The sequence below is a fragment of the Salvelinus alpinus genome, chromosome 4 (genome assembly GCF_045679555.1).
Source record: "Salvelinus alpinus chromosome 4, SLU_Salpinus.1, whole genome shotgun sequence".
NCBI classification, from domain to species: domain Eukaryota; kingdom Metazoa; phylum Chordata; class Actinopteri; order Salmoniformes; family Salmonidae; genus Salvelinus; species Salvelinus alpinus.
This window is the reverse complement of record NC_092089.1, coordinates 35,872,695-35,896,632: the sequence shown is the minus strand read 5'-3', so window position 1 is coordinate 35,896,632 and position 23,938 is coordinate 35,872,695. Positions and strand designations below refer to the sequence as shown.

The 23,938-nt window shown below is 49.2% G+C and overlaps 1 protein-coding gene and 1 pseudogene across 4 annotated transcripts in view; both read left to right on the top strand.

Annotated features, from left to right (window-relative positions):
* Nucleotides 1-20,707, top strand: part of LOC139573432 (cell adhesion molecule 4-like) — a 156,094-nt gene extending 135,387 nt beyond the window's left edge. For 2 of the 4 annotated variants that reach the window (XM_071396858.1, XM_071396857.1), the window contains exons 3-9: nt 316-603; nt 1,745-1,906; nt 2,302-2,392; nt 4,042-4,214; nt 13,862-13,963; nt 17,335-17,463; nt 18,884-20,707. In XM_071396858.1, coding sequence (XP_071252959.1) covers nt 316-603; nt 1,745-1,906; nt 2,302-2,392; nt 4,042-4,214; nt 13,862-13,963; nt 17,335-17,463; nt 18,884-18,993 — 1,055 coding nt within the window. In that variant the 3' untranslated portion in view covers nt 18,994-20,707. Of the gene's footprint in view, nt 1-315; nt 604-1,744; nt 1,907-2,301; nt 2,393-4,041; nt 4,215-13,861; nt 13,964-17,334; nt 17,464-18,503; nt 18,578-18,883 lie in introns of all 4 variants that reach the window. The other 2 variants (XM_071396859.1, XM_071396860.1) reach the window with 2 other exon arrangements.
* On the top strand, nt 13,970-15,673 carry LOC139573433 (uncharacterized protein C14orf119 homolog; annotated as a pseudogene).
* Nucleotides 20,708-23,938: the final 3,231 nt, after the last annotated feature.

Below are 23,938 nucleotides of genomic sequence, written 5' to 3'. Positions count from 1 at the left end.
AGAAACATAGTTTTGCTCTCCTATGTCCGTTCTCTAGGTTCTCTCTCTTCTCACTGCCTCTGTGGTTGCTATGATATTATAGCCTTGGTCAGGAGGTCACAGTGGATTGTTGGATTAACTATGTTTAATTCTTCTTCTCCTTCGCTATCCCCCTTTCAATTCCTCTATTCACTCTCCTCCTTGTTACTCCCCCGCTCCTCTTTTCTTTTGGCCTTGCTTTTCTTTCCATATATTTATGTGTTTATCTCCAATTGTGGTTTTCCTATTGTGTCTTGACCCCCCCGATACTGCCTGTCTCCCTCCTTCCCTCCCCAGCGTTGAAGGACGACCGTTTCCAGATGGTTCTCTTCACTCCCCGCCTGGTGCGCATCACCCTCACCAACGTGAGCGTGTCGGACGAGGGCGGCTACTTCTGCCAGCTCTACACCGACGACACCCACCACCAAGTGGCCACGCTGTCCGTGTCCGTCCCTCCCGACACCCCCACGGTGGAGGTGAAGCAGGAGGCCGTGGAGGGGGGCGAGGTGGAGCTCACCTGCCTGTCGCCGCGCAGCAAGCCCCCCGCCACGCTGCGCTGGATCAGGGACCGCCGGGAGATACCAGGTCTGTCCATCCTTTGAAGATCTATCACTATGTCACTCTGTCATTCTATCTATCAGTATCTGTCTGTCTGACTCTGTCTTTGTTCAGTCATACCTCTCTCTCTGCCTCTCTCTCTCTCTGTTCACTTCCTGCGTTCCCTATCTATCCGCCTGCCTGTCCCTGTGTCAATCTATCCATCTGTCTCTTTCTCAAACTCCATCATACTCTCTCCTTTTCTGTCCAGCCTTCTATCTACCTCCCTCTTTATTCCCCATCTGATAAGACTTCCATCCAGCTATCACTCTGTTTACCATTTTATCTGTCCTTCTGTCCAGCTCTTTCTGTCTGTTTGTCTGTCCCACTGTTTACCCTCTGTCTGTCCTGTTATACCCTCCACCTCTCTCTTTTTTCTCTCTCACTCCCATCCCGTCTCTCCATCTTAATCTCTAACTCAGCACGTCTCTGTGCCCTTACACTCTGTCCTTTGCCTCACTCTTCTTCTCTTCGCCCCGTCTTCCTCTCCTCCTCTTCTCTCTCTCTGTCTCCTCCTTTCATGCCGTGTTCACAAAGATGTCTGTCCCCTGATGTGACAAGGTTACGTAGGAAGCGGTGTGGGCTGATGCGTGGGGCCTACAGCAGACCTGTTTTCTGTTCTGCTCTGTAGTGCTGTGGAGCGGGCCCTGCCCTGAGTGAAATACAGTGTGACATTAAAGGTTAGGCTCCAGATCCTGACGGATAGAATGTCTCAGTAATTAAGACAGTATCTCCCTGCCCTCATCTCACGCTTCAATTGGGCCTGCTTCAGTTCACTCAGCTGAAATAATTGAAAACTCAGCATGCTGTTAGTTATTGTCATATTTTCACAGACTCATATTACGTGACCTCAGTTTTGGCCACCACCATCCCTCCTCTTCCTCCTCCTCATCTTCCCCTGCCTCATTTGGATTATTTTAAAATATTTTTAATCGTATCTCACGCTCTCTTTATCTGCCTTTTATGTCTGAGCCTGTCCAGATCCCTCTCTCCTCTTCTCCTTCTCATCTATCATGCCTGTCTCACTCTCTCCATGTGTCCTTCTCCCTTCTCTCTTTCTTCTTTCGCCAGCGCCTTTTCCTTCTCTCCCCGTCCTCTGTCTGATATGCTCCCTCCCTCCCTTCTCTAGGTGTGGTGTCCCAGCAGGAAAATGGGAAGACAGTGAGTGTGTCCAGCACCATCCGTCTCCCTGTGGAGAGGAGAGACAACGGGGCAGCGGTCAGCTGTGAGGCATCCCACCCCGCCCTGGGGGGGCAGAAGAGGGTCCGCCACTACCGCCTCGACGTCCACTGTGAGTGACTGGTCAGCCACCGAGGGTTACCATGGCAACACACTGAAGCTGTATCACCTCATTTCTGATGGTCTCGACTCATTTGTGTTTGGTGTCTGGGGTGGTCAACCCTTCTGTTATAAATTACTTATCAACTCACCATTTCTGAGTTTGATCAGCCTTTTCTGCCCTTTAGATCTGCATAATGAGTGTCACTGCCAAACTGTTGCTGCTTAAATGGCCCTGCATGGCTATCACAGCAACACGTATGAATACTTCCTCAGATGTGTCTGTTCACCACAGCCATTAACAAAGCAGCAGCTGTTTCACCCTGAGGGTTGTTATGATAACAGAACCGCCAACAGTCACTCTTGATTGGTTACCATGGTAACCATTCCTTCCTCCTCTCTCCCCAGTTGCCCCCACAGTGAGGATCATCCCTCCCCCTGGCATCCTCCGAGAGGGAGACTCTCTCAGCCTCACCTGCTCCATCACTGGCAACCCACTGTGAGTGAGTGTGTGTGTGTGAGTGTGTGTGTGTGTGTGTGTGTGTGTGTGTGTGTGTGTGTGTGTGTGTGTGTGTGTGTGTGTGTGTGTGTGTGTGTGTGTGTGTGTGTGTGCGCGCACACATTTATGAGATTGTTTGATTGGTTTGTGCGTTTGCTGTATGCTGTGCTCACACTACAGCTGTTTGGAGTATTCGGAGGAGTTGAGGCATTCTCTGGATAAAGTGTCTGAGGAGGCTGTAACAAGCCCCCTGTTAGACACTGTGATGTGTTTGTTGTGCGTGTGTGTTTCTGAGGAGGCTGTAACAAGCCCCCTGTTAGACACTGTGATGTGTTTGTTGTGCGTGTGTGTTTCTGAGGAGGCTGTAACAAGCCTCCTGTTAGACACTGTGATGTGTTTGTTGTGCGTGTGTGTTTCTGAGGAGGCTGTAACAAGCCCCCTGTTAGACACTGTGATGTGTTTGTTGTGCGTGTGTGTTTCTGAGGAGGCTGTAACAAGCCCCCTGTTAGACACTGTGATGTGTTTGTTGTGCGTGTGTGTTTCTGAGGCAACTGAAGCCTCTTCATTAAGCTCTATAAAAACTGCTTTGTGTGTGTATGTGCTCGTGTGTGTGTGTGTTTATTAGTGTGTGTGTGTTTGTCTGTTTGTTTGTTTGTGTGTGTGGTGAGTAAAGCCATAGTAAAGCCACACAATAAAGCCAGGCTGAGGCTGTATGTGTGGCACAGTGAGGATCAGTAACATCCTTGCTGGGGACAGTGACATGAGAGATGTGGCTGTGGTGGCTGTGGTGGTCGATCCACTGGACTCACCACACTCCGGTACCCCCGTCACTCTCAGGCCCCAGACAAACTTCCCGCTAACCGTTAATCACCAATTCATTACACTGCCTGTCTTTGTTGGAGGGGTGTGTTTATTAAAGTGTGTGTGTGTGCGTGCGTGTGTGTGTGGATGAGCAGGGGGGTTTAATTAGATGCTTCCTGGGGGATTAGGGTGTAGATGAGCTGGGATTGTAATCTGGCCAGGGTGGAATGAGAGGGACAGCCAGCACAGCACAGGGCATGCACACACACACAGGGCTTTTTGTGAGAATGTGTGGTGTGTGTGTGTTCGTTGTTTCATGTAATCCAATAATCTTTTGTCTCAGTCGCCTTCTGTCTCACTTTTCTTTGTCTTTTGTGTCTCCTCTTTCTCTCCGTCCTCCTGTCTTACTCACTGCCTCTCCCTCTCTCATCTCTCCCCCATAAATCGCTGTCTATCTCCTTCCCTGGCTCTGTCCTCCCGTGTCCCGCTTTCCCTCTCTCCATCTGACACAACATCTTTCTTTGCTCTCTCTCCTCTCCTTCTCTCTCTCTGTCCATAAATCTCCCCAATTCTTTTCTGTCATGCTGTCTTCCTCTCCCTTGGTCTAATTTAAAATCTCTCTCACTCCCTCCTCGCCTTTTATTTCCCATAACCCCCCTCTCCCTCCACCTCTGTCTTATTTTTATACTGTCTTATCTTTTCTCTCTTTCTTCTCCCTAACCCCTCTTGCTCCCCTCGTTTCTCCCCCACTCTATCTAATTTCACTTACTCTTTCCACTCCCTCTTCTGTCTCTCTTTCACTCTCTTCTTTCCCTCGCTCTCTCTCCCTCCTCTCTCTCTCTCTGCAGGCCTAGAGATGTCCAGTGGACTAGGATTAATGACACCTTACCTGAGAGGGCGGAGATCTCTGGCCCCACCCTCCAGGTGTCCCGTCTCAGCCAATCACACAACGGGACCTACCTGTGTCTGGCGCAGAACAACTACGGCCGTGCCGCTGACCACTACACGCTGCTGGTGTACGGTGAGCCACCGTCGCCATGACAACCACTGCCTTGCGGCGAGAAGTTGCACTAAGGCACAGATCTAGGATCAGCTTACCCTCCATATCCTCCGAATCCATTCACCGTCCTATCCTATCGTAGCTTTTTGAATGAGACATCAGAAGCGTATCACAGACACAGATGTAGACATCAAAAGCGTGAGTCACTTCATCAGTTGTTTATGCTTCACAGATGTGAGAGTGCGAGGGGCATAGGGGGTCGGGCTAGAGGTTGAGTTAACTCAGCATCTGTAGTCAGTATAGTCCGTGTACCCCATGGGTGTGGCCCCCTAGTGGTTACTCCTGTCACTGCAGCCTTCACATCTGACAGCTGAAAGTGTAGGAGGAGAAAGAGAGGGGTTGTTGCGTAACATTTTGGGTTGCCTTAGGCTGCGCCCCCTCATCATCCCCCCCTACTCCCCCCTTCCCCTCCTCCCTTAATTCCCTCCCTCCTTACCATCTCCTGAGCAGTGGCGGCGTGTGGCAGGAGCGGCAGGCGTCAAACAACACTCCTCCGTTGAGAGAGGAGGTGGGTGGGAATGCCACCTTTCATCTAGCCAGAGCAGCCATCGTCAGCCACCACCAGAGCTAAAGCCACACTCTCTCTCTCACTGTGCAACACAGGTTAGGCATGCCTGGCTTTGAAGTACGTCCACGCTTTAAGAAAATGCCCTTCTCTTTCTTGGTCTCTATCGTCTGTCTCCTAGAATGGATCTTCTTCCTTGGTCTCTATTGTCTGTCTCCTAGAATGGATCTTCTTCCTTAGTCTCTATCGTCTGTCTCCTAGAATGGATCTTCTTCCTTGGTCTCTATCGTCTGTCTTCTAGAATGGATCTTCTTCCTTGGTCTCTATCGTCTGTCTTCTAGAATGGATCTTCTTCCTTGGTCTCTATCGTCTGTCTTCTAGAATGGATCTTATTTCTTGGTCTCTATTGTCTGTCTCCTAGAATGGATCTTCTTCCTTGGTCTCTATCGTCTGTCTCCTAGAATGGAATTTCTTCCTTGGTCTCTATTGTCGGTCTCCTAGAATGGATCTTCTTCCTTGGTCTCTATTGTCTGTCTCCTAGAATGGAACTTCTTCCTTGGTCTCTATTGTCTGTCTCCTAGAATGGATCTTCTTCCTTGGTCTCTATCGTCTGTCTCCTAGAATGGATCTTCTTCCTTGGTCTCTATCGTCTGTCTCCTAGAATGGACCTTCTTCCTTGGTCTCTATCGTCTGTCTCCTAGAATGGACCTTCTTCCTTGGTCTCTATCGTCTGTCCTCTAGAATGGTCCTTCTTTTTCTGGCTCTTCGTTCTTTCTTCTTCTTGTTTTATGTTTCCCTTCCTCTCTCTCTGTCAACCAATCCTATTCATTCTTTCTTTCTCTACCCTCTTTCCTCCTGTTATTCTCTTCTATATATCTTTTCCCTACTCCTTCTCTCTAAATGTCTATATATCTTATCCTCTCTTTGTTATCTCTCCTCCCTCTCTCTCTCTCTCTCTCTCTCTCTCTCTCTCTCTCTCTCTCTCTCTCTCTCTGCTCTCTCTGCTCTCTCTGCTCTCTCTGCTCTCTGCTTTCTCACCTTGGCAGTAGTTTGCCCTCTTTTCTGGGTGTACTGTAGTTCAGAGCTCCCTGGAGGGTTCCTGTCTTGTCGAGTGAAAGAGGGACAGAGAGAGGGGCAGAGGAAGCAGGGAGAGAGAGGTCGAAGCCAGGTTAGTGTTCAGTTAGGGGCTTGCCCAAGTTGGATTAGCCACGCTTGCCCCTGGAAATCCCAAGGTGCACTGGGGTGGGGTCACCTGACAGGGCAAGGCTTTGTGGCGATGATGAGTCAGCTAAAACAGCTCACTATGACAGATCTGAAAAACGAGCCCTCTCCCCCTCACACTGTCAACCAGCTCCCAGAGTTATCTAGTGTCTGATGTGGCCATGAAGCGCAAAATCAGGACAAATCGGAGGCCAATTTGTTGCAGGAGCTTTTCGCTTTTCGAGGCTGGGTGATGCTTTGAAAAGCAGATAGAGAGTGAGAGGTTGGTGAGTCTCTGCGGAGCCAGGCCCGATGCCGCAAAATCTTTATTCAGCAGGTTTAAGTCTGTGTGTGTGTGTGTGTGTGTGTGTGTGTGTGTGTGTGTGTGTGTGTGTGTGTGTGTGTGTGTGTGTGTGTGTGTGTGTGTGTGTGTGTGTGTGTGTGTGTGTGTGTGTGTGTGTGTGTGTGTGTGTGTGTGTGTGTGTGTGTGTGTGTGTGTGTGTGTGTTAAATTGTGCATGTGTGTGCGCGTGCATGTTTGTGTGTGTGAGAGTTGGATGTGTGGTTGGATGGCGTGGTGGCGGTGTGGTTGGATGGTGTGGTGGGGGTGTGGTAGGATGGCGTGGTGGCGGTGTGGTAGGATGGCGTGGTGGCGGTGTTGTTGGGATGGTGTGGTGGCGGTGTGGTTGGATGGCGTGGTGGCGGTGTGGTTGGATGGCGTGGTGGCGGTGTGGTAGGATGGCGTGGTGGCGGTGTGGTAGGATGGCGTGGTGGCGGTGTGGTAGGATGGCGTGGTGGCGGTGTGGTTGGATGGCGTGGTGGCGGTGTGGTTGGATGGCGTGGTGGCGGTGTTGTTGGGATGGCGTGGTGGCGGTGTGGTTGGATGGCGTGGTGGCGGTGTGGTTGGATGGCGTGGTGGCGGTGTGGTTGGATGGTGTGGTGGGATGGCTTGGTGGGATGGGATGGCATGGTGGCGGTGTGGTGGGATGGCGTGGTGGTGGTGTGGTGTGGTGGGATGGTATGGTGGGGGTGTGGTGGGATGGCGTGGTGTGGTGGGATGGCGTGGTGGCGGTGTGGTTGGATGGTGTGGTGGCGGTGTGGTAGGATGGTGTGGTGGCGGTGTTGTTGGATGGCGTGGTGGCGGTGTGGTGGGATGGCGTGTTGGCGGTGTGGTGGGATGGCGTGGTGTGGTGGGATGGTGTGGTGGCGGTGTGGTAGGATGGTGTGGTGGCGGTGTTGTTGGGATGGTGTGGTGGCGGTGTGGTGGGATGGCGTGTTGGCGGTGTGGTGGGATGGTGTGGGTGTGGTGGGATGGTGTGGGTGTGGTGGGATGGCGTGGTGGCGGTGTGGTGGGATGGCATGGTGGGGGTGGAATGGCATGGTAGCGGTGTGGTGGGATGGCGTGGTGGCGGTGTGGTTGGATGGCGTGGTGGCGGTGTGGTTGGATGGCGTGGTGGCGGTGTGGTAGGATGGTGTGGTGGCAGTGTTGTTGGGATGGCGTGGCTGCGGTGTGGTTGGATGGTGTGGTGGGATGGTGTGGTGGGATGGTGTGGTGGGATGGCTTGGTGGGATGGGATGGCTTGGTGGGATGGGATGGCATGGTGGCGGTGTGGTGGGATGGTGTGGTGGCGGTGTGATTGGATGGTGTGGTGGCGGTGTGGTAGGATGGTGTGGTGGCGGTGTTGTTGGGATGGTGTGGTGGCGGTGTGGTGGGATGGCGTGTTGGCGGTGTGGTGGGATGGTGTGGGTGTGGTGGGATGGTGTGGGTGTGGTGGCGGTGTGGTGGGATGGCATGGTGGGGGTGGAATGGCATGGTAGCGGTGTGGTGGGATGGCGTGGTGGCGGTGTGGTTGGATGGCTTGGTGGCGGTGTGGTTGGGTGGCGGTGTGGTAGGATGGTGTGGTGGCAGTGTTGTTGGGATGGCGTGGCTGCGGTGTGGTTGGATGGTGTGGTGGGATGGTGTGGTGGGATGGTGTGGTGGGATGGCTTGGTGGGATGGGATGGCTTGGTGGGATGGGATGGCATGGTGGCGGTGTGGTGGGATGGTGTGGTGGCGGTGTGGTTGGATGGTGTGGTGGCGGTGTGGTAGGATGGTTTGGTGGCGGTGTTGTTGGGATGGTGTGGTGGCGGTGTGGTTGGATGGCGTGGTGGCGGTGTGGTGGGATGGCGTGTTGGCGGTGTGGTGGGATGGCATGGTGTGGTGGGATGGCGTGGTGGTGGTGTGGTGGGATGGCATGGTGGTGGTGTGGTGGGATGGCATGGTGGTGGTGGGATGGCGTGGTTACGGTGGGACGGCGTGGTTGCGGTGCTGTGGGATGGCGTGGTGGCTGTGTGGTAGGATGGCGTGGATGTGGTGTGGTGTGGTGGTGGTGGTGTGGTGGGATGGTGTGGTAGTGGTGGTGTGGTGGGATGGCGTGGTGGTGGTGTGGTGGGATGGCATGGTGGTGGTGGGATGGCGTGGTTACGGTGGGATGGCGTGGTTGCGGTGCTGTGGGATGGCGTGGTGGCTGTGTGGTAGGATGGCGTGGATGTGGTGTGGTGGGATGGTGTGGTGGTGGTGGTGTGGTGGGATGGTGTGGTGGTGGTGGTGTGGTGGGATGGCGTGGTGGTGGGATGGCGTTTTGGTGGTGTGGTGGGATGGTGGTGGTGTTGCTGGTGGAGCTCAGATGAGAATGCTACTGATTGTCTCTGCAAAGCCCTGAGGGTCTGCTTACAGTATGTCATTCAACTGAGCTGCTGTGATGAAATGGATTGCTGGAAGCCAATAAAGCCCATTAGAACTGAATTGCATGAGAGAGTGTTGGAGTTGGAGGGAAAGTGAGAGAGAGAAAGATAGGAGAAAAGAGAAGGGTAGAGGGATGGATGGAGAGATATAGTTGTGATTTGGGGGAAGATGAGTGCAGTGGTTAAGGTAATGAGCTAAGTCACTAATTAGGTGGAATAAATGATGCCTCTATTTAATGAATGACTAAAGAAAAAGAGAGGGACATGAGAGAGAGGGTGGGAGGGAGGGAGGGAGGGAGGGGAGGTTAGGAGAGGGGGGGAGGGAGGGAGGGAGGTTAGGAGAGGGGGTGGGAGGGAGGTTAGGAGAGGGGGAGGGAGGGTGGTTAGGAGAGGGGGAGGGAGGGAGGGAGGGAGGTTAGGAGAGGGGGAGGGAGGGAGGTTAGGAGAGGGGGAGGGAGGGAGGTTAGGAGAGGGGGAGGGAGGGTGGTTAGGAGAGGGGGAGGGAGGGAGGTTAGGAGAGGGGGAGGGAGGGAGGGTGGTTAGGAGAGGGGGAGGGAGGGAGGGTGGTTAGGAGAGGGGGAGGGAGGGAGGGTGGTTAGGAGAGGGGGAGGGAGGGAGGGTGGTTAGGAGAGGGGGAGGGAGGGAGGTGAGAGAGAGGGTGGGAGGGAGGGAGGTGAGGAGAGGGGGAGGGAGGGTGGTTAGGAGAGGGGGAGGGAGGGAGGTTAGGAGAGAGGGAGGGAGGGAGGTTAGGAGAGAGGGAGGGAGGGAGGTTAGGAGAGAGGGAGGGAGGGAGGTTAGGAGAGGGGGAGGGAGGGAGGTTAGGAGAGGGGGAGGGAGGGAGGTTAGGAGAGGGGGAGGGAGGGTGGTTAGGAGAGGGGGAGGGAGGGTGGTTAGGAGAGGGGGAGGGAGGGAGGTTAGGAGAGGGGGAGCGAGGGAGGTTAGGAGAGGGGGAGAGAGGGTGGTTAGGAGAGGGGGAGGGAGGGGGAGGAGAAACAGAGGACAGATTAGGTGAAAAAACCTGAATCCTATTTCCCCTTGTGGCTCTTCACAGTCTTCTATTGACAGTGAGAAAGTCAATGTAGTGTAGGCTGTGACCAAATCAATGTGGAGCAGCGGTAAGGGACGAGGCCTTCTGACCAGCGGCTAGATGACATTTAGCCTTGTGTTGTGAGTGACACATAGCTTACTACAGCACCGGAACAGAAAAACACGCAGAAACAGGGAATGTTCAATCATACGTGAGTGTTTTATCTCTCTAGTTTAAGGAATGATATTTGAGAGAAACGTCGTTATCAACAACTTCAACATGCAAATGGGAAAACAGCCGTGAATATAGGTGTCTGAGTGGCGAGCGAACAGAATAACAATATGATAGGAGAATGCCTGGCGGTGTGCTGACTGGCTGTACAGCTGCATAGTAATTCAGCTTTAGAGAGAGAGAGGGTGCTCATAGAGGAATGGAATAAGAAAAGGAACAAGGGAATGTGGAAGCGGAATGGAAGAGTGCGTGGGAGAGAGGAGAGTGATTAAGGTTGAGGAGGATCGCATGAGGGAAAGAAGGGAGATTTGAGTGGAGAGAGGAGAGGATGATGGAGGAGAGAGGAGGGAGAGAGAATGAAAGAGAGAAATGGAGAGAAGTCATTATTTATAAGTCTTCCCAGAATGTAGTTTTGACGGTCAAGAGATATGAATCAGTGTACAACTAATTAGCCGACTGACCCTGCCCATTAATCCCTCTGCCTCAGGTGAGACACACACACACACACACACACACACACACACACACACACACACACACACACACACACACACACACACACACACACACACACACACACACATACATACACACACACACACACACATCCTGACCCATTCCTTAGTGAACTCTTTCTCTCACAGCCAAAGAACCATTTTAAATTCTAGATAGTACCTTTTTTTCTAAGAGTGAACTCTCTACCTGTCTCTCTGACTCACATGTATGCATACCCACATGGACGCCGCAAACACACACTTGTGTGTTGCATAAATGACAGGAAGGCTGAGGTTGGACATTGACGGGATAGAGGGAGGATGTGGACGAGTGAATGAAGGCAGGCTGAAAGGAAGAGAGGAGGAGGAGGAGGAGAGAGGGGGGAGGGTTATGCTGACGTAAAAGGAATGGCAGAGGAAGAAGATATGGAGGATCTCAGGGCCAGAGGGAGAAGAGGGAGAGAGGGAGAGCAGACGGATGAGTAGTTACCAATAAATTACTCTAGAATGAGGCGTGTGTGAGTGAGTGTGTGAGTGAGTGTGTGAGTGTGTGAGTGAGTGAGTGAGTGAGTGAGTGAGTGAGTGAGTGAGTGAGTGAGTGAGTGAGTGAGTGTGTGTGTGGCTCGTGAGAGAGAGACACACGGTGGTTCAGTGAAACAGATCTCTACTGCACCCTGCTGTTTCAAATGGACAATTTGATGAAGTGTTTCATACTCACACACACGCACCGTGCTCACAGCCTCTCACTCAATCCAACTGTCTCAGTCACTTAAAACCACTGTACCCTCACTGTCTCTCTCAACAGGCATTTTACCTTACCATTGTGTCAGTATCCAATCTATTGTCTCATATTGAATGTGTCTGTCCCATAACATTGTTCCACAGTGAATGCTTCCATCAAACACAATGTCTTCTGTCTCCCTAGCTACTGAGCTACTGAGTCATCGACAATGTGTTTTATTGTGGTATAAAATATGTCTGCATCCCAACCATTGTCTTATAGTGAATGTGTCGATGTCATTTGCCAATGTCTGTCTCCCTAGCTACTAGTCTATAGAAATGTATGTCATGGTAGATCATATGTCTGTAGTAACCATACCATCTAGAACAGTGGTCACCAACCGTTTCTGACTCAAGATCTACCGCTCAGATTATTATTATCTATTTTTAACTTCTTTTTTTAAACACTTTTTCTCCCCAATTTGGTGGTATCCAATTGGTAGTTAGAAAAACACAACCCAACCAAGCCGCACTGCTTCTTGACACAACGCCCGCTTAACCTGGAAGCCAGCCGCACCAATGTGTCGGAGGAGCGCATTGCGCCCGGCCCGCCACAGGAGTCGCTAGTGCGAGATGGGACAAGAGCATCCCTGCCGGCCAAACCCTCCCCTAACCCGGATGACGCTGGGCCAATTGTGCGCCGCCCCATGGGTCTCCCGGTCGCAGCCGGCTGCGACAGAGCCTGGACTCGAACCCAGAATCTCTAGTGGCACAGCTAGCAACTGCAGCGCCTTAGACCACTGCACCACTAGGGAGGTCTCTCAGATTTTTTAAAATCAAGACTTAAAAAACGTAAACCTATGCAATATTAACCTATTATAACCAGTTCTGTATCAATGAGGTTTGTCCAGTAGGCTATAGGCCCAATACATTATCACTGCAGACCATTTAGAAATTATATTTAATAAATGTAGGTATATCATCACACTGGTAATAGATCATGTGTTGTATTACTTCTGAGGCACAGCTGAGTAAACATAATAATGTATTTATTTGTATTACTGGACTGATGGCCTGTATCTGATGGTCAGTCTGAGGAGAGGGAGGGAGCAGTGGTGAGACTGCCTCTCACACGACATACCGACACCTTCCCTCCGCTCTCCCTCCCTCCGCTCTCCTTCCCTCCGCTCTCCTTCCCTCCGCTCTCCCTCCCTCCGCTCTCCTTCCCTCCGCTCTCCTTCCCTCCGCTCTCCTTCCCTCCGCTCTCCCTCCCTCCGCTCTCCCTCCCTCCGCTCTCCCTCCCTCCGCCCCCCTTCCCTCCGCTCTCCCTCCCTCCGCTCTCCCTCCCTCCGCTCTCCCTCCCTCCGCTCTCCCTCCCTCCGCTCTCCCTCCCTCCGCTCTCCCTCCCTCCGCTCACCTTCCCTCCGCTCACCTTCCCTCCGCTCTCCCTCCCTCCGCTCTCCCTCCCTCCGCTCACCTTCCCTCCGCTCTCCTTCCCTCCGCTCTCCCTCCCTCCGCTCTCCCTCCCTCCGCTCTCCCTCCCTCCGCTCTCCCTCCCTCCGCTCTCCTTCCCTCCGCTCTCCCTCCCTCCGCTCTCCCTCCCTCCGCTCTCCTTCCCTCCGCTCTCCCTCCCTCCGCTCACCTTCCCTCCCTCCGCTCTCCCTCCCTCCGCTCACCTTCCCTCCCTCCGCTCTCCCTCCCTCCGCTCACCTTCCCTCCCTCCGCTCTCCCTCCCTCCGCTCACCTTCCCTCCCTCCGCTCTCCCTCCCTCCGCTCACCTTCCCTCCCTCCGCTCTCCCTCCCTCCGCTCACCTTCCCTCCGCTCTCCCTCCCTCCACTCTCCCTCCATCCGCTCTCCCTCCCTCCGCTCTCCTTCCCTCCGCTCTCCCTCCCTCCGCTCTCCTTCCCTCCGCTCTCCCTCCCTCCGCTGAGAAAAGGGGACTGTCTTCCAGAGATAACTCAAGTCGCACTGCATTATTTCTGCCTCATGCACCAATTCATGTTGTTACTCCTATGTCCAGAGAATGTGAAATATTCCTTGATATTAAAAAAGACACAAGCCATTAATAATAACAAACAGAAGCTTATCGGAACACTTTTATACTCATTCATTGCAGCTGCAGTGCTGGTTCTAGCGTGAGTGTGAGAATGCACATTTTATGGCATATAAAAGTGTTGAACAGTGTTGACAGTGCTGAATAACAACTTAAACATGAACTTACTCATAAAAACAGCAGCTCTTTGCTGTATTCGTTGAGTCTCTCTCTTGTTATGGTTTTGAAATCTCACTGTATCAACTTTGCTGTGCGTTCGAGGTTTCTTTTTACAGTCTATGGCTCGAGGAAACTGCAGACACAGTGATCTGAGCTATCTGATTGGCCAGTGGTAGGTCTATCGGTGTACTTGATAAGCTCCCTGGGCCCGCCAGTTAGGCGGAGTTATACCTTCAGACACATGACATGGTTGAAAATGCCTTCCCGGCGCTAGGGCTGCTGAATCAAGTGCACCTACTGACAACAGTGCAAAACGAAGGCTTTATCGTTGGGTTTTTTACAAAAAACATTGCTGATCGACTAGGAATGCCTTGGAGATCGAGCAGTCGATGGCGATCGACCGATTGGTGACCACTGATCTAGAACCTGTCTTTCATAGAAAACTATGATTGTCTTGTAGAGAATAGTGTGTTACCCTTGCCTTGTCTGTTGTAGAGAATGTGTCTGTCACTACCATGGTACTTCCCACCTCCCATCATGCCACCTCCCACCCAACCACCCTCCTCCTAACCCCCAGCTACGCACCGGACCCCCGAGGTAACGTACAGCCCTCCCTCACCCTTAACACACTCCTCCTCTCCATCTCTCCATCCTTCCCTTCCTTCATGGTCACAATCACCGCCTCTTAACAGCTCTTGTCCTCCTCTCTTCTCTGTCCTTTTCTTGTCACCGTCACTGACACATGTTCTCCCTTTGTCCACTTTAACCTTCTCTTGACTGGTCTTCCCACACACTCTCTCACACACACACACATTCCCCCACTCTCATCAATGGCTGGCTGATGCTGTGCTCTGGGCACTCAGTGATTGAGTTGGGGCTGTGTCAGTGTGTAAGTCCCATGGGGTGGGAGCACACATGCACTGTTGTTATTGTTACAGACCCAGGGATGGGTCGGCCATAGGACTTCTGTGAGGGACACAAGGATCTGTGGGTGGAATGACACATTCACACACACACACACACACACGCATGCACACATACGCACGCACGCGTACATTAACACTTACTCACACTCACATACACACTTACTCACACTCACATACACACACACACTCACGCTCACATCAACACACACACAGAGCCAGCTCTTGCCTCTTGGGGGCACTAGCGAGATTTGGTTGTATGTTTTAAAGTTGATTTCCTGCAGTTCAACACATTTTGCCATGGGGTGGAGAGATTTTTTAAAATTATTATAAAAAAAAGAATGCAATTCTACTCATTTTGCTATGATGTGCCGGGTTGGCTCTGCACACAGTCCAGCTCGTCTTCACCCAGCCTGGCAGACTTTTCGTCAGTACCACAGTTTTTAGTGCCTCCCTTCTCAGAGAACCTCTGTTGTACCTCTCTGAACTCAGCAGCAGACAGAGAGCCCCTGCCACTCTCCTACGTAACTCTTCAGGAGCAGCGTTGTGTATTGAGATGGTTCCTGAGCTGGGGCACTGCCCAGAGGGAACAGTTTCTGCAGGACCTTTTGGGGACGCTGTGCCAGTGAATGTGTGTACCCTCTTCGCGTCGCTCAATACGCTACAGGTTAAGGACAGCCCACCAAATATCTTTGAGTGCCAGCTGCGCCTCTGGAGCCAATGGTTTGAGTCATGGAGTGAGGAGAAGAGGAACAGTTTCCTGGACATTCTAGAAGAGAGGGACCCGATCTTTGTTGCCTACTTCTACAGAGGTGTAGCTGGGACAGCAGGCAGGGATTGAGGGATCTGGAAAATACGGGGGGTAAATGGTAATTAACTACAATGACCATAATCCATTGCACATCTACTTGTCCAGTCTGTGTTTATTTTATGCCTGCTACAGAAGAGACAGAAGAATGTGCGGTCATGAGGGGACAGTAGTTTATAGAATAAAACAAAAAAATTCATTTTACCCAAACACATATGTACCTATAAATAGTAAAACTAGAGAATCTGATAATTTTGCAGTGGTCTCTTAATTTTTTCCAGAGCTGTATATATATAGAGATAGATGGATGGATGGATAGATGAGAGAAGGAGAGGGAGTTAGAAAGAGAGGTGGTGAGGGGGAAGGTAGAGAGGAACTATAAGACAGGGAAGAAGGGATATAATGACAGGTATTATTATCATTTTCTCTGGGGTCCTAACCGACCACTTATGTCGCTTTTGCCTGGAGCCACACACACACACACACACACACACACACACACACACACACACACACACACACACACACACACACACACACACACACACACACACACACACACACACACACACACACACACACACACACAATGGCAGGGCAGTTAAGCCAAGCTGCTTCTCTGTCTCCCACTGTGAGTAAGTGGCTGTCATCACACAGAACAGAGGGACACCACCTGGATCTCTTCTGTCCCCTGTGTGTGTCCTCTCTCTCCCCTTCATCCTCACTCTCCAGGTCTTTATTTTCCTCTATTTTCTATTACCTCTCATCATATCCCGTCTTCTCTGTCTTATAGCTTCTCTCTACCTTTCTCTCCCACTCTCCTCCCCCTCACTACCTTTCTACCTCCCTTTCCCTCCTTCCTTCCTTCCTTCCTTCCTTCCTTCCTTCCTTCCTTCCTTCCTTCCTTCCTTCCTTCCTTCCTTCCTTCCTTCCTTCCTTCCTTCCTTCCTTCCTTCCTTCCTTCCTTCTCTCTCTCTCTCTCTCTCTCTCTCTCTCTCTCTCTCTCTCTCTCTCTCTCTCTCTCTCTCTCTCTCTCTCTCTCTCTCTCTCTCTCTCTCTCTCTCTCTCTCTCTCTCTCTCTCTCTCTCTCTCTCTCTCTCTCTCTCTCTCTCTCTCTCTCAGGGGGAGAGATGAAACAGAGGGAGCAGGGCATTATTCTGCTCTTTCTGACAGGAGGTGTGCACCTGCTGTGCCTCGTGTTTGAATGTCAGAGAGAGCGATGCGGGAGCGTTATTGGGCGCGTGGGGAGAACGGCAGGCTCCTTTATACTGTCACTCATTACCCACCGAGATTTGGGCACAGCGAGGGAGAGAAATGCACCATGGGAAGGCAGCGCTTAATTTTTCATCCGTCAGGAAATATTGCACCGGCAGACTCTTCAACAGACGCTTCTACACTCTTTTATTTTTCTGTCTTGCCCGTGCTGCCACTGATAGATAGACGGACACACACACTTTCTCATTTGCTCATTTGTCAGTCGTCTTTGCTCTCTTTTTTCTTCATCCATCCTCCACCTCTCTGTGGCTGTGTTCTTTTGTTAGCATTGTGTAAATGATTCCTGTTTTAATTCCAGTCTGGTAGAGTTCTTGGACCATGCCCATTCCTATGTGTCCTTGTCTCCTGGGCAGGGTTGGCACTATGTATTCACACACAGGTGGTCACTCCACATTTTCACTCCAGCCTGTATGAATCTTCTTTATTCTGGGAGTGTCTGTGGTGTAAACACAGACTTGACTCTGACTCAAGGTGCTGTCTGTATACCGGAGCTCTGTGCTCTGTTGGTCTGAACAATTCCAATCTCCAGTGTTCTGTGGGTAATAATACAGATATGGTGAAAGATACAGTAGATTATCTCACCGTTCAGGGATGTACAGACTTTGATTTAATACTCCTTCTCTCTTTCCTCCACATATATCTCTGCCCCTACTCTCTCTCTCTCTCTCTCTCTCTCTCTCTCTCTCTCTCTCTCTCTCTCTCTCTCTCTCTCTCTCTCTCTATCTCTCTCTATCTCTCTCTCTCTCTCTCGCTCGCTCTATCTCTCTCTCTCTCTCTCTCTCTCTCTCTCTCTCTCTCTCTCTCTCTCTCTCTCTCTCTCTCTCTCTCTCTCTCTCTCTCTCTCTCTCTCTCTCTCTCTCTCTCTCTCTCCGTCTCTCTCTCTCTCTCTCCGTCTCTCTCTCTCTCTCTCCGTCTCTCTCTCTCTCTCTCCGTCCCTCTCTCTCTCTCTCCGTCCCTCTCAGACCCCGGGGCAGTGATTGAGACCCACAGTGCAGTACCGTATGCTGTGATAGGCGGCATCCTGGCTCTGCTGGTCTTCACCGTCATCTGTGTTCTCATCGTCACCATCTGGTGCTCTGTCCGACAGAAAGGTAACACATGCATGTATGCACGCGCAAGCACGCACACAAACACACACACCCACATGACATTCACACTATTGAAAAGTTATATGAATTCCATTAAAGGTGAGGCCACCATGATTTCTCAATGGTCACGCCTCACCCCGCTTTAAAATATCTGTCTCAGTGAATGAAAAATAGTAAATAAAAGATGGACCCAAATGGATGGAATGAGATAGGGGGATGAGAAGGAAAAGGGAACGCTCTTTCCTCTTTCTCCCCAGAACATGACAAACGACCTTGTATCTTGGCCAGGGGGGTTGATGGGAAATGTATGCTATAAACAGTGGGTGCATGTTGGGTGCACAGTGGGTGCATGTTGTTTAATGACCCCTATGGTTTACTGTATCAGGGCACATCAATTAAAAAACACAGTTACCCACGCTCCCCCATAACTTTAACAGCCTCTGGCAGCCCACTGTTTCCTCCTTCAGTGCCAATAAAGTTATCCAGGAGTAGAACCTTTGAGACCAGGGGAGGGGCCATACAGCCAGAATGCCAATCAGCAAATAGACAGAGCCATTACAACCAATCAGTGAGCAGAGACAGCACTATTAGGGCCCTGTCTCGGTCCTGCTGTGGCTGCCAGTGTGCCAATCAAAGCCTTGACCAGACAGACTATCAACAAAGAGACTGCCATTGGCTCCTGCAGTTATACTCAGCTTGAACATGATTGGGCTTGTTGGGCAGGTTTCCCGGATACAAATGAAACCTACTCCTGGACTAAAAAGCATGACTAGGCTTAATCTGTGTCTGTATCTGGCCCTTTAAATTCTGAACTGATAATGTAAATCAGAGAGAAATTAAAGATTTTAGTTTGATAGTTTGACTTTCTCTTATTATTATATTACTCTGCCGTAGCTAACTTCCCCACCGTCCTTCTCTCTCTCTCCCTCCCTCTCTCTGTGCCTCACTCTACCCTTATCTTTCTCTCTCTGCCTCCGCCCCTCTTTTTCTCTATTTGCACCATGCTTGGCCCTCTCTCTCCTTTCCCCCTCTCCCTCTGTCAGGCTCATATCGTACCCAGGAGCCTATACTTAATTGGTACTGACCTAATTCTAACTGAACTAATAATTAATCACAGGTAAAACTTCAACAATATGGTAAAGATTGCTTTGATGGGTTCACAGAATGTCACAAGGATTATATTACTCTGTCACAACTAACCTCCACACCCCTTCACCTGTCTCCCTCTCTCTACTGCACAACCTTCTCTCTCTTTATGCCTCCTCTCTCTATCGCTCACTCGCTCTCTCTCTCTCTCTGCCTCCTCTCTCTCTCTATGACTCTCTCTCTCTTCCGCCTCTCCCCTCTGTCTTTGCATCTCTCTCTGCCTCTCTCTCTCTCCCTCTCTCCTTTTTTCTCTCTCTGTTCATTCTCCCTCTCCCAGGTTCATATCTTACCCATGAGGCCAGTGGGCTGGACGAGCACGGGGAGGTCCAGGAGGCTTTCCTCAACGGGAATGATGCCAGTCAGGGCAAGAAGGAGTACCTACTGTAGCCTCCATCCCCAAAACCCACACCCATCCCCCAACATGCCATGACGGGTGGCCTTCTGAATCTACTGTAATACTACTGCACACAGACCACAACACAGACCACAACACAGACCACAACACAGACCACAACACAGACCACAACAGAGACTGAAAGAGAGACGATCCGTCCAGCCCTTACATTACAACTGTGCCATACTGTAGATGTACTGGAGGAAGGAGCGAGGGAGGGAGGGAGGGAGGGAGCGAGGGAGGGAGGATGGCAGAGATAGGGGAAAGTGATAATAGGGTCATTATTTTGATAGAGAGAAGAGATAACAAGAAAGAAAGCCTCAGCACTTTCCTTCCCTGTGGTAATTGGAGAGGGAGGGAGAGAGAGAGAGGAAAGAGAAAAAAACTTCAATTTCCAAAATGTTCAATCCATAACTGGCACAGACAAACAAGTGGGGTGGGTATGGTTTCCAGAAGCTATTGAGTTTGAATGCTCAATTTGATTACTTGAAATTGCCAAAGCACATCAGCCCACAGAGAGCAGCTCATCTATAATTATTTGACAACATTGCAGAGTGTTACCCTGAAAGTCTCTTAAAGTATTTCTGAACTATTCAGTCAATTCTGCAGACGACCCAGGTATTGTATTTGCCGTCCGTGCTGGGGAGTCTGCCAATGTTTTCTGGGTAATTTAGAAACCTTCCTGTTATGAATGACTGCTTTCCTCGCAGAACAGAACTGTTGTTTCTCTTCTTTGAATTCTCTCTCTCTCTTTCTCCCTCCCTCTCTATTCACCTCTTTCTCATCCTCTTCTTCTCCCTTGTTCCCTCCCTCCCTCTCTCTGTCTTTATCTCTCCTCTATTGTTGGCCAATAAAGAAAGGATTAGTGCCAGTCTCCTTTCGTGAGTTAGAAGAAAGGGAACATAAGTCGACGAGACACATTAAGGAAAATCCTAATTATTTTAAAATGCCCTTAAAGGGATAACATTTTTAAAATGTCTTATAGAGGGGAAAAAACGAGTGAAAGGAAAGTAATGAATAAAGAAAAATACATGATGGATATTTTTCTGAATGCCATGCACACACACACACACACACACACACACACACACACACACACACACACACACACACACACACACACACACACACACATACATATCTCTGAATTCTTTATTTGTATAAAAATGTAAACAGTAAGTTTAAATAACTTAAATGAATCTTTTAAGAAATTGAAAATAAACAGTTGACTATTGAAAGCATTATGAAGCTACTATACTAACACATTATTAGCCTAGAGGTACAAAAACAAACAAATTAGTGTCCAGTGATCAAAAAAGAAAATATGAAGAAAAAAAATGTTTCATTTTGTCTTTATGAAATACCTGAGGTCTTATTGTTTTTTTATTAATTCTTGTTATTATTATTACTGTTATGATTGTTATTATTATTACTGTTATGATTATTGTAAATGTTATAACTGTACACCTCCCATGTTTGTTGTTTTTGGTTATTCTATAGAAACTGCTGTCTTTCCACTTCTCTCTGACTCTGTCTCTCTAGTTCTCTCTAGTTCTTTCTATCTTTGTCTCCTGTGTCTATTTGTCTCTTCTTCTCGTCTTTCACTACTGTTTATTTTATAGTCATGTTGATATAGCTAACTATTTCTTTATAGGGGAAAGATACAAAGCACGACAAAATAAAAAAAATACTTCAAAAATAACACAGGAGACGAGTCTGTTCGTCTTTAATTAGAAATGTTCTGAGACACGGTGAGAGGAGAAGAAACACAGCAGATGACAACATCAATAGGGAATAGAGAGCTTAAGGTAGGAAGATGAAAACCCAGGCAGGCAGGAAGGAAGGAGAGAAAGACCTAGAACAGACGAGGGGTTGAAAGAGAATAAAAAACATACATAAGGATCCATGACTGCTAATGAATCATGGGAAGAGAATGAGAGAGAGAGAGAGAGAGGGAGAGAGATGTAGAGGGAGAGAGAGGGAGGTAGAGCGAGGGAGAGAGATAGAGGTAGAGAGAGGGAGAGAGAGAGAGAGGAACAGATAAAGAGAGGAACAGAGGGAGACAAAAGGACAGTCAAGTCAGATGCACAGAAAAATATGACGCCCCCACTATTTCCATGCAATCAATACCCGATTCTGTCAAGAAGCACTCAACCTGTCCATCTGCGTGTGCGGCTGGATTTAAAAGCTGCTGGAGGTCACTGCGTGATGGATCGATGTGTTTGTCTTCTATCGACGATAAGGCTCCACAGTAGGCTGTCATAAAGACAGATTGTCAAACGGCAATCAAAGTAATGGACTCACCAGGAGCAAGGGCTATACTAGCCTATACCAGCTGACGTGAACCAACCCTGTAGGCAGTAGGACAATGGAGACACCATGTCCAGAACACATCCCCAGGTTAGCTGAAATAATGACCCTAAAACCTGATTTAGCAAATGGTGGGTGACACATCTCTGGAAGTAGTCATCAGAGTCTGACTTCATCCAGCAGTGCTCTAATGCTAGAATGGCTTGTTCTATAATGGATAGTGTTCTAGAAGGATTAAACACTACCATCTAAATCAATCATCAGAGAAGATGATACCCTGTCACATAAACCCTGATGTGACGCGTAAAACATGAACATTTAGCTGATTCATGTACTGTAACACGTTTATATCAGTATCAAATCAAATCAAATCAAGTTTATTTTATATAGCCCTTCGTACATCAGCTAATATCTCGAAGTGCTGTACAGAAACCCAGCCTAAAACCCCAAACAGCAAGCAATGCAGGTGTAGAAGCACGGTGGCTAGGAAAAACTCCCTAGAAAGGCCAAAACCTAGGAAGAAACCTAGAGAGGAACCAGGCTATGAGGGGTGGCCAGTCCTCTTCTGGCTGTGCCGGGTGGAGATTATAACAGAACTATGCCAAGATGTTCAAAATATTCATAAGTGACAAGCATGGTCAAATAATAATCATGAATAATTTTCAGTTGGCTTTTCATAGCCGATCATTAAGAGTTGAAAATAGCAGGTCTGGGACAGGTGGCGGTTCCATAACCGCAGGCAGAACAGTTGAAACTGGAATAGCAGCAAGGCCAGGTGGACTGGGGACAGCAAGGAGTCATCATGCCCGGTAGTCCTGACGTATGGTCCTAGGGCTCAGGTCCTCCGAGTATTTCTTCTGTTTTAGGACGTGTCATGGCCTGTTATGACAGGCATATCTCTTCCTATGATAGCCTACCGTCATAAGCATTCTATACCATTAGTACATTACAGCCCCAAAGCCAGGTAAATACCAGCACTGTGAAATAGGAAGTGCCAGCAGTAGTGCTGGCCCCAGTTAGCCTCTGTTAATGGTAGTAAGGTGACCGGAGTGGCCTCTATTCTCTGGTAATGACCTTTGAGGTGCATCGGGCCGTGCTGTGCCATTGTGGTCCCAGCCATTGATTGAAGTGGTTGAGCGTGTCGGTCGGTGGGCAGCGGTTAGAGAAGCACAGCCTAATCAGGAAGGACTGTGCTCTCAGGCAGACGGAACGATTGAATGGACACCCAAGCCAGAACTGTTCTCCATCAATAATGTATTCCAGGCAGAGAGAGATGTTGTTTTTGTTAAGATCTAAGGGTGGGGTTTGAGGAGAAACCGGTAGACAGAGAGAGAGAAAAAAATAGAAATGGCGTATTGATGTATAATGATGTACAGGTACCTGTCAAAATTAGGGAAACACCAACAGAAAGTGTCTTAAAACGGCGTTGGGCCACCACGAGCCAGAACAGCTTCAATGCTACTTGCCAGAGATTCTACAAGTGTCTGGAACTCTATTGGAGGGACGCGACACCATTCTTCCATGAAAAATTCCATCATTTGGTGTTTTGTTGATGGTGTTGTCTCAGGAGTCACTCCAGAATCTCACATAAGTGTTCATTTGGGTTGAGATCTGGTGACTGAGACACACACCACCCTTTAAACCCCCTATGCTCCTTTGAGACCCCTCGTTCAAAGTCACTGAGATCTCTTCTTCTAGCCATGGTAGCTAAAATAATGGTAAACTGGGCATTTTTATACATGACCCTAAGCATGATGGGATGTTAATGCTTAATTAACTACGGAACCACACCTGTGTGGAAGCACCTGCTTTCAATATACTTTGTATCTCTCATTTACTCAAGTGTTTCCTTTATTTTGGCAGTTATCTGTATGTAGAGAAGACAAGAGAGAGAAGAACAGAGTGTGTGTGCATGTGTTAGAGAGAGATGAACATAAACAAAGAGATGAACATAAACAGAGAGATGAACATAAAGAGAGAGAGATGAACATAAAGAGAGATGAACATAAACAGAGAGATGAACATAAAGAGAGAGCGATGAACATAAAGAGAGATGAACATAAACAGAGCGATGAACATAAACAGAGCGATGAACATAAAGAGAGAGATGAACATAAAGAGAGAGATGAACATAAAGAGAGATGAACATAAAGAGAGAGATGAACATAAAGAGAGAGAGATGAACATAAACAGAGATGAACATAAACAGAGCGATGAACATAAAGAGAGAGATGAACATAAAGAGAGAGATGAACATAAAGAGAGATGAACATAAAGAGAGAGATGAACATAAAGAGAGAGAGATGAACATAAAGAGAGAGAGATGAACATAAAGAGAGAGAGATGAACATAAAGAGAGAGAATTAGAGGGAGGGACAAGAGGGAAAGGGAGCGAGACAGACCCACTTAATAAGACCAGAGAGAGAGATATAGAGAGAGATATATGTATATATACAGTTTAAGTCGGAAGTTTACATACACCTTAGCCAAATACATTTAAACTCAGTTTTTCACAATTCCTGACATTTAATCCAAGTAAAAATTCCCTGTTTTAGGTCAGTTAGGATCACCACTTTATTTTAAGAATGTGAAATATCAGAATAATAGTAGAGAGAATGATAGAGATTA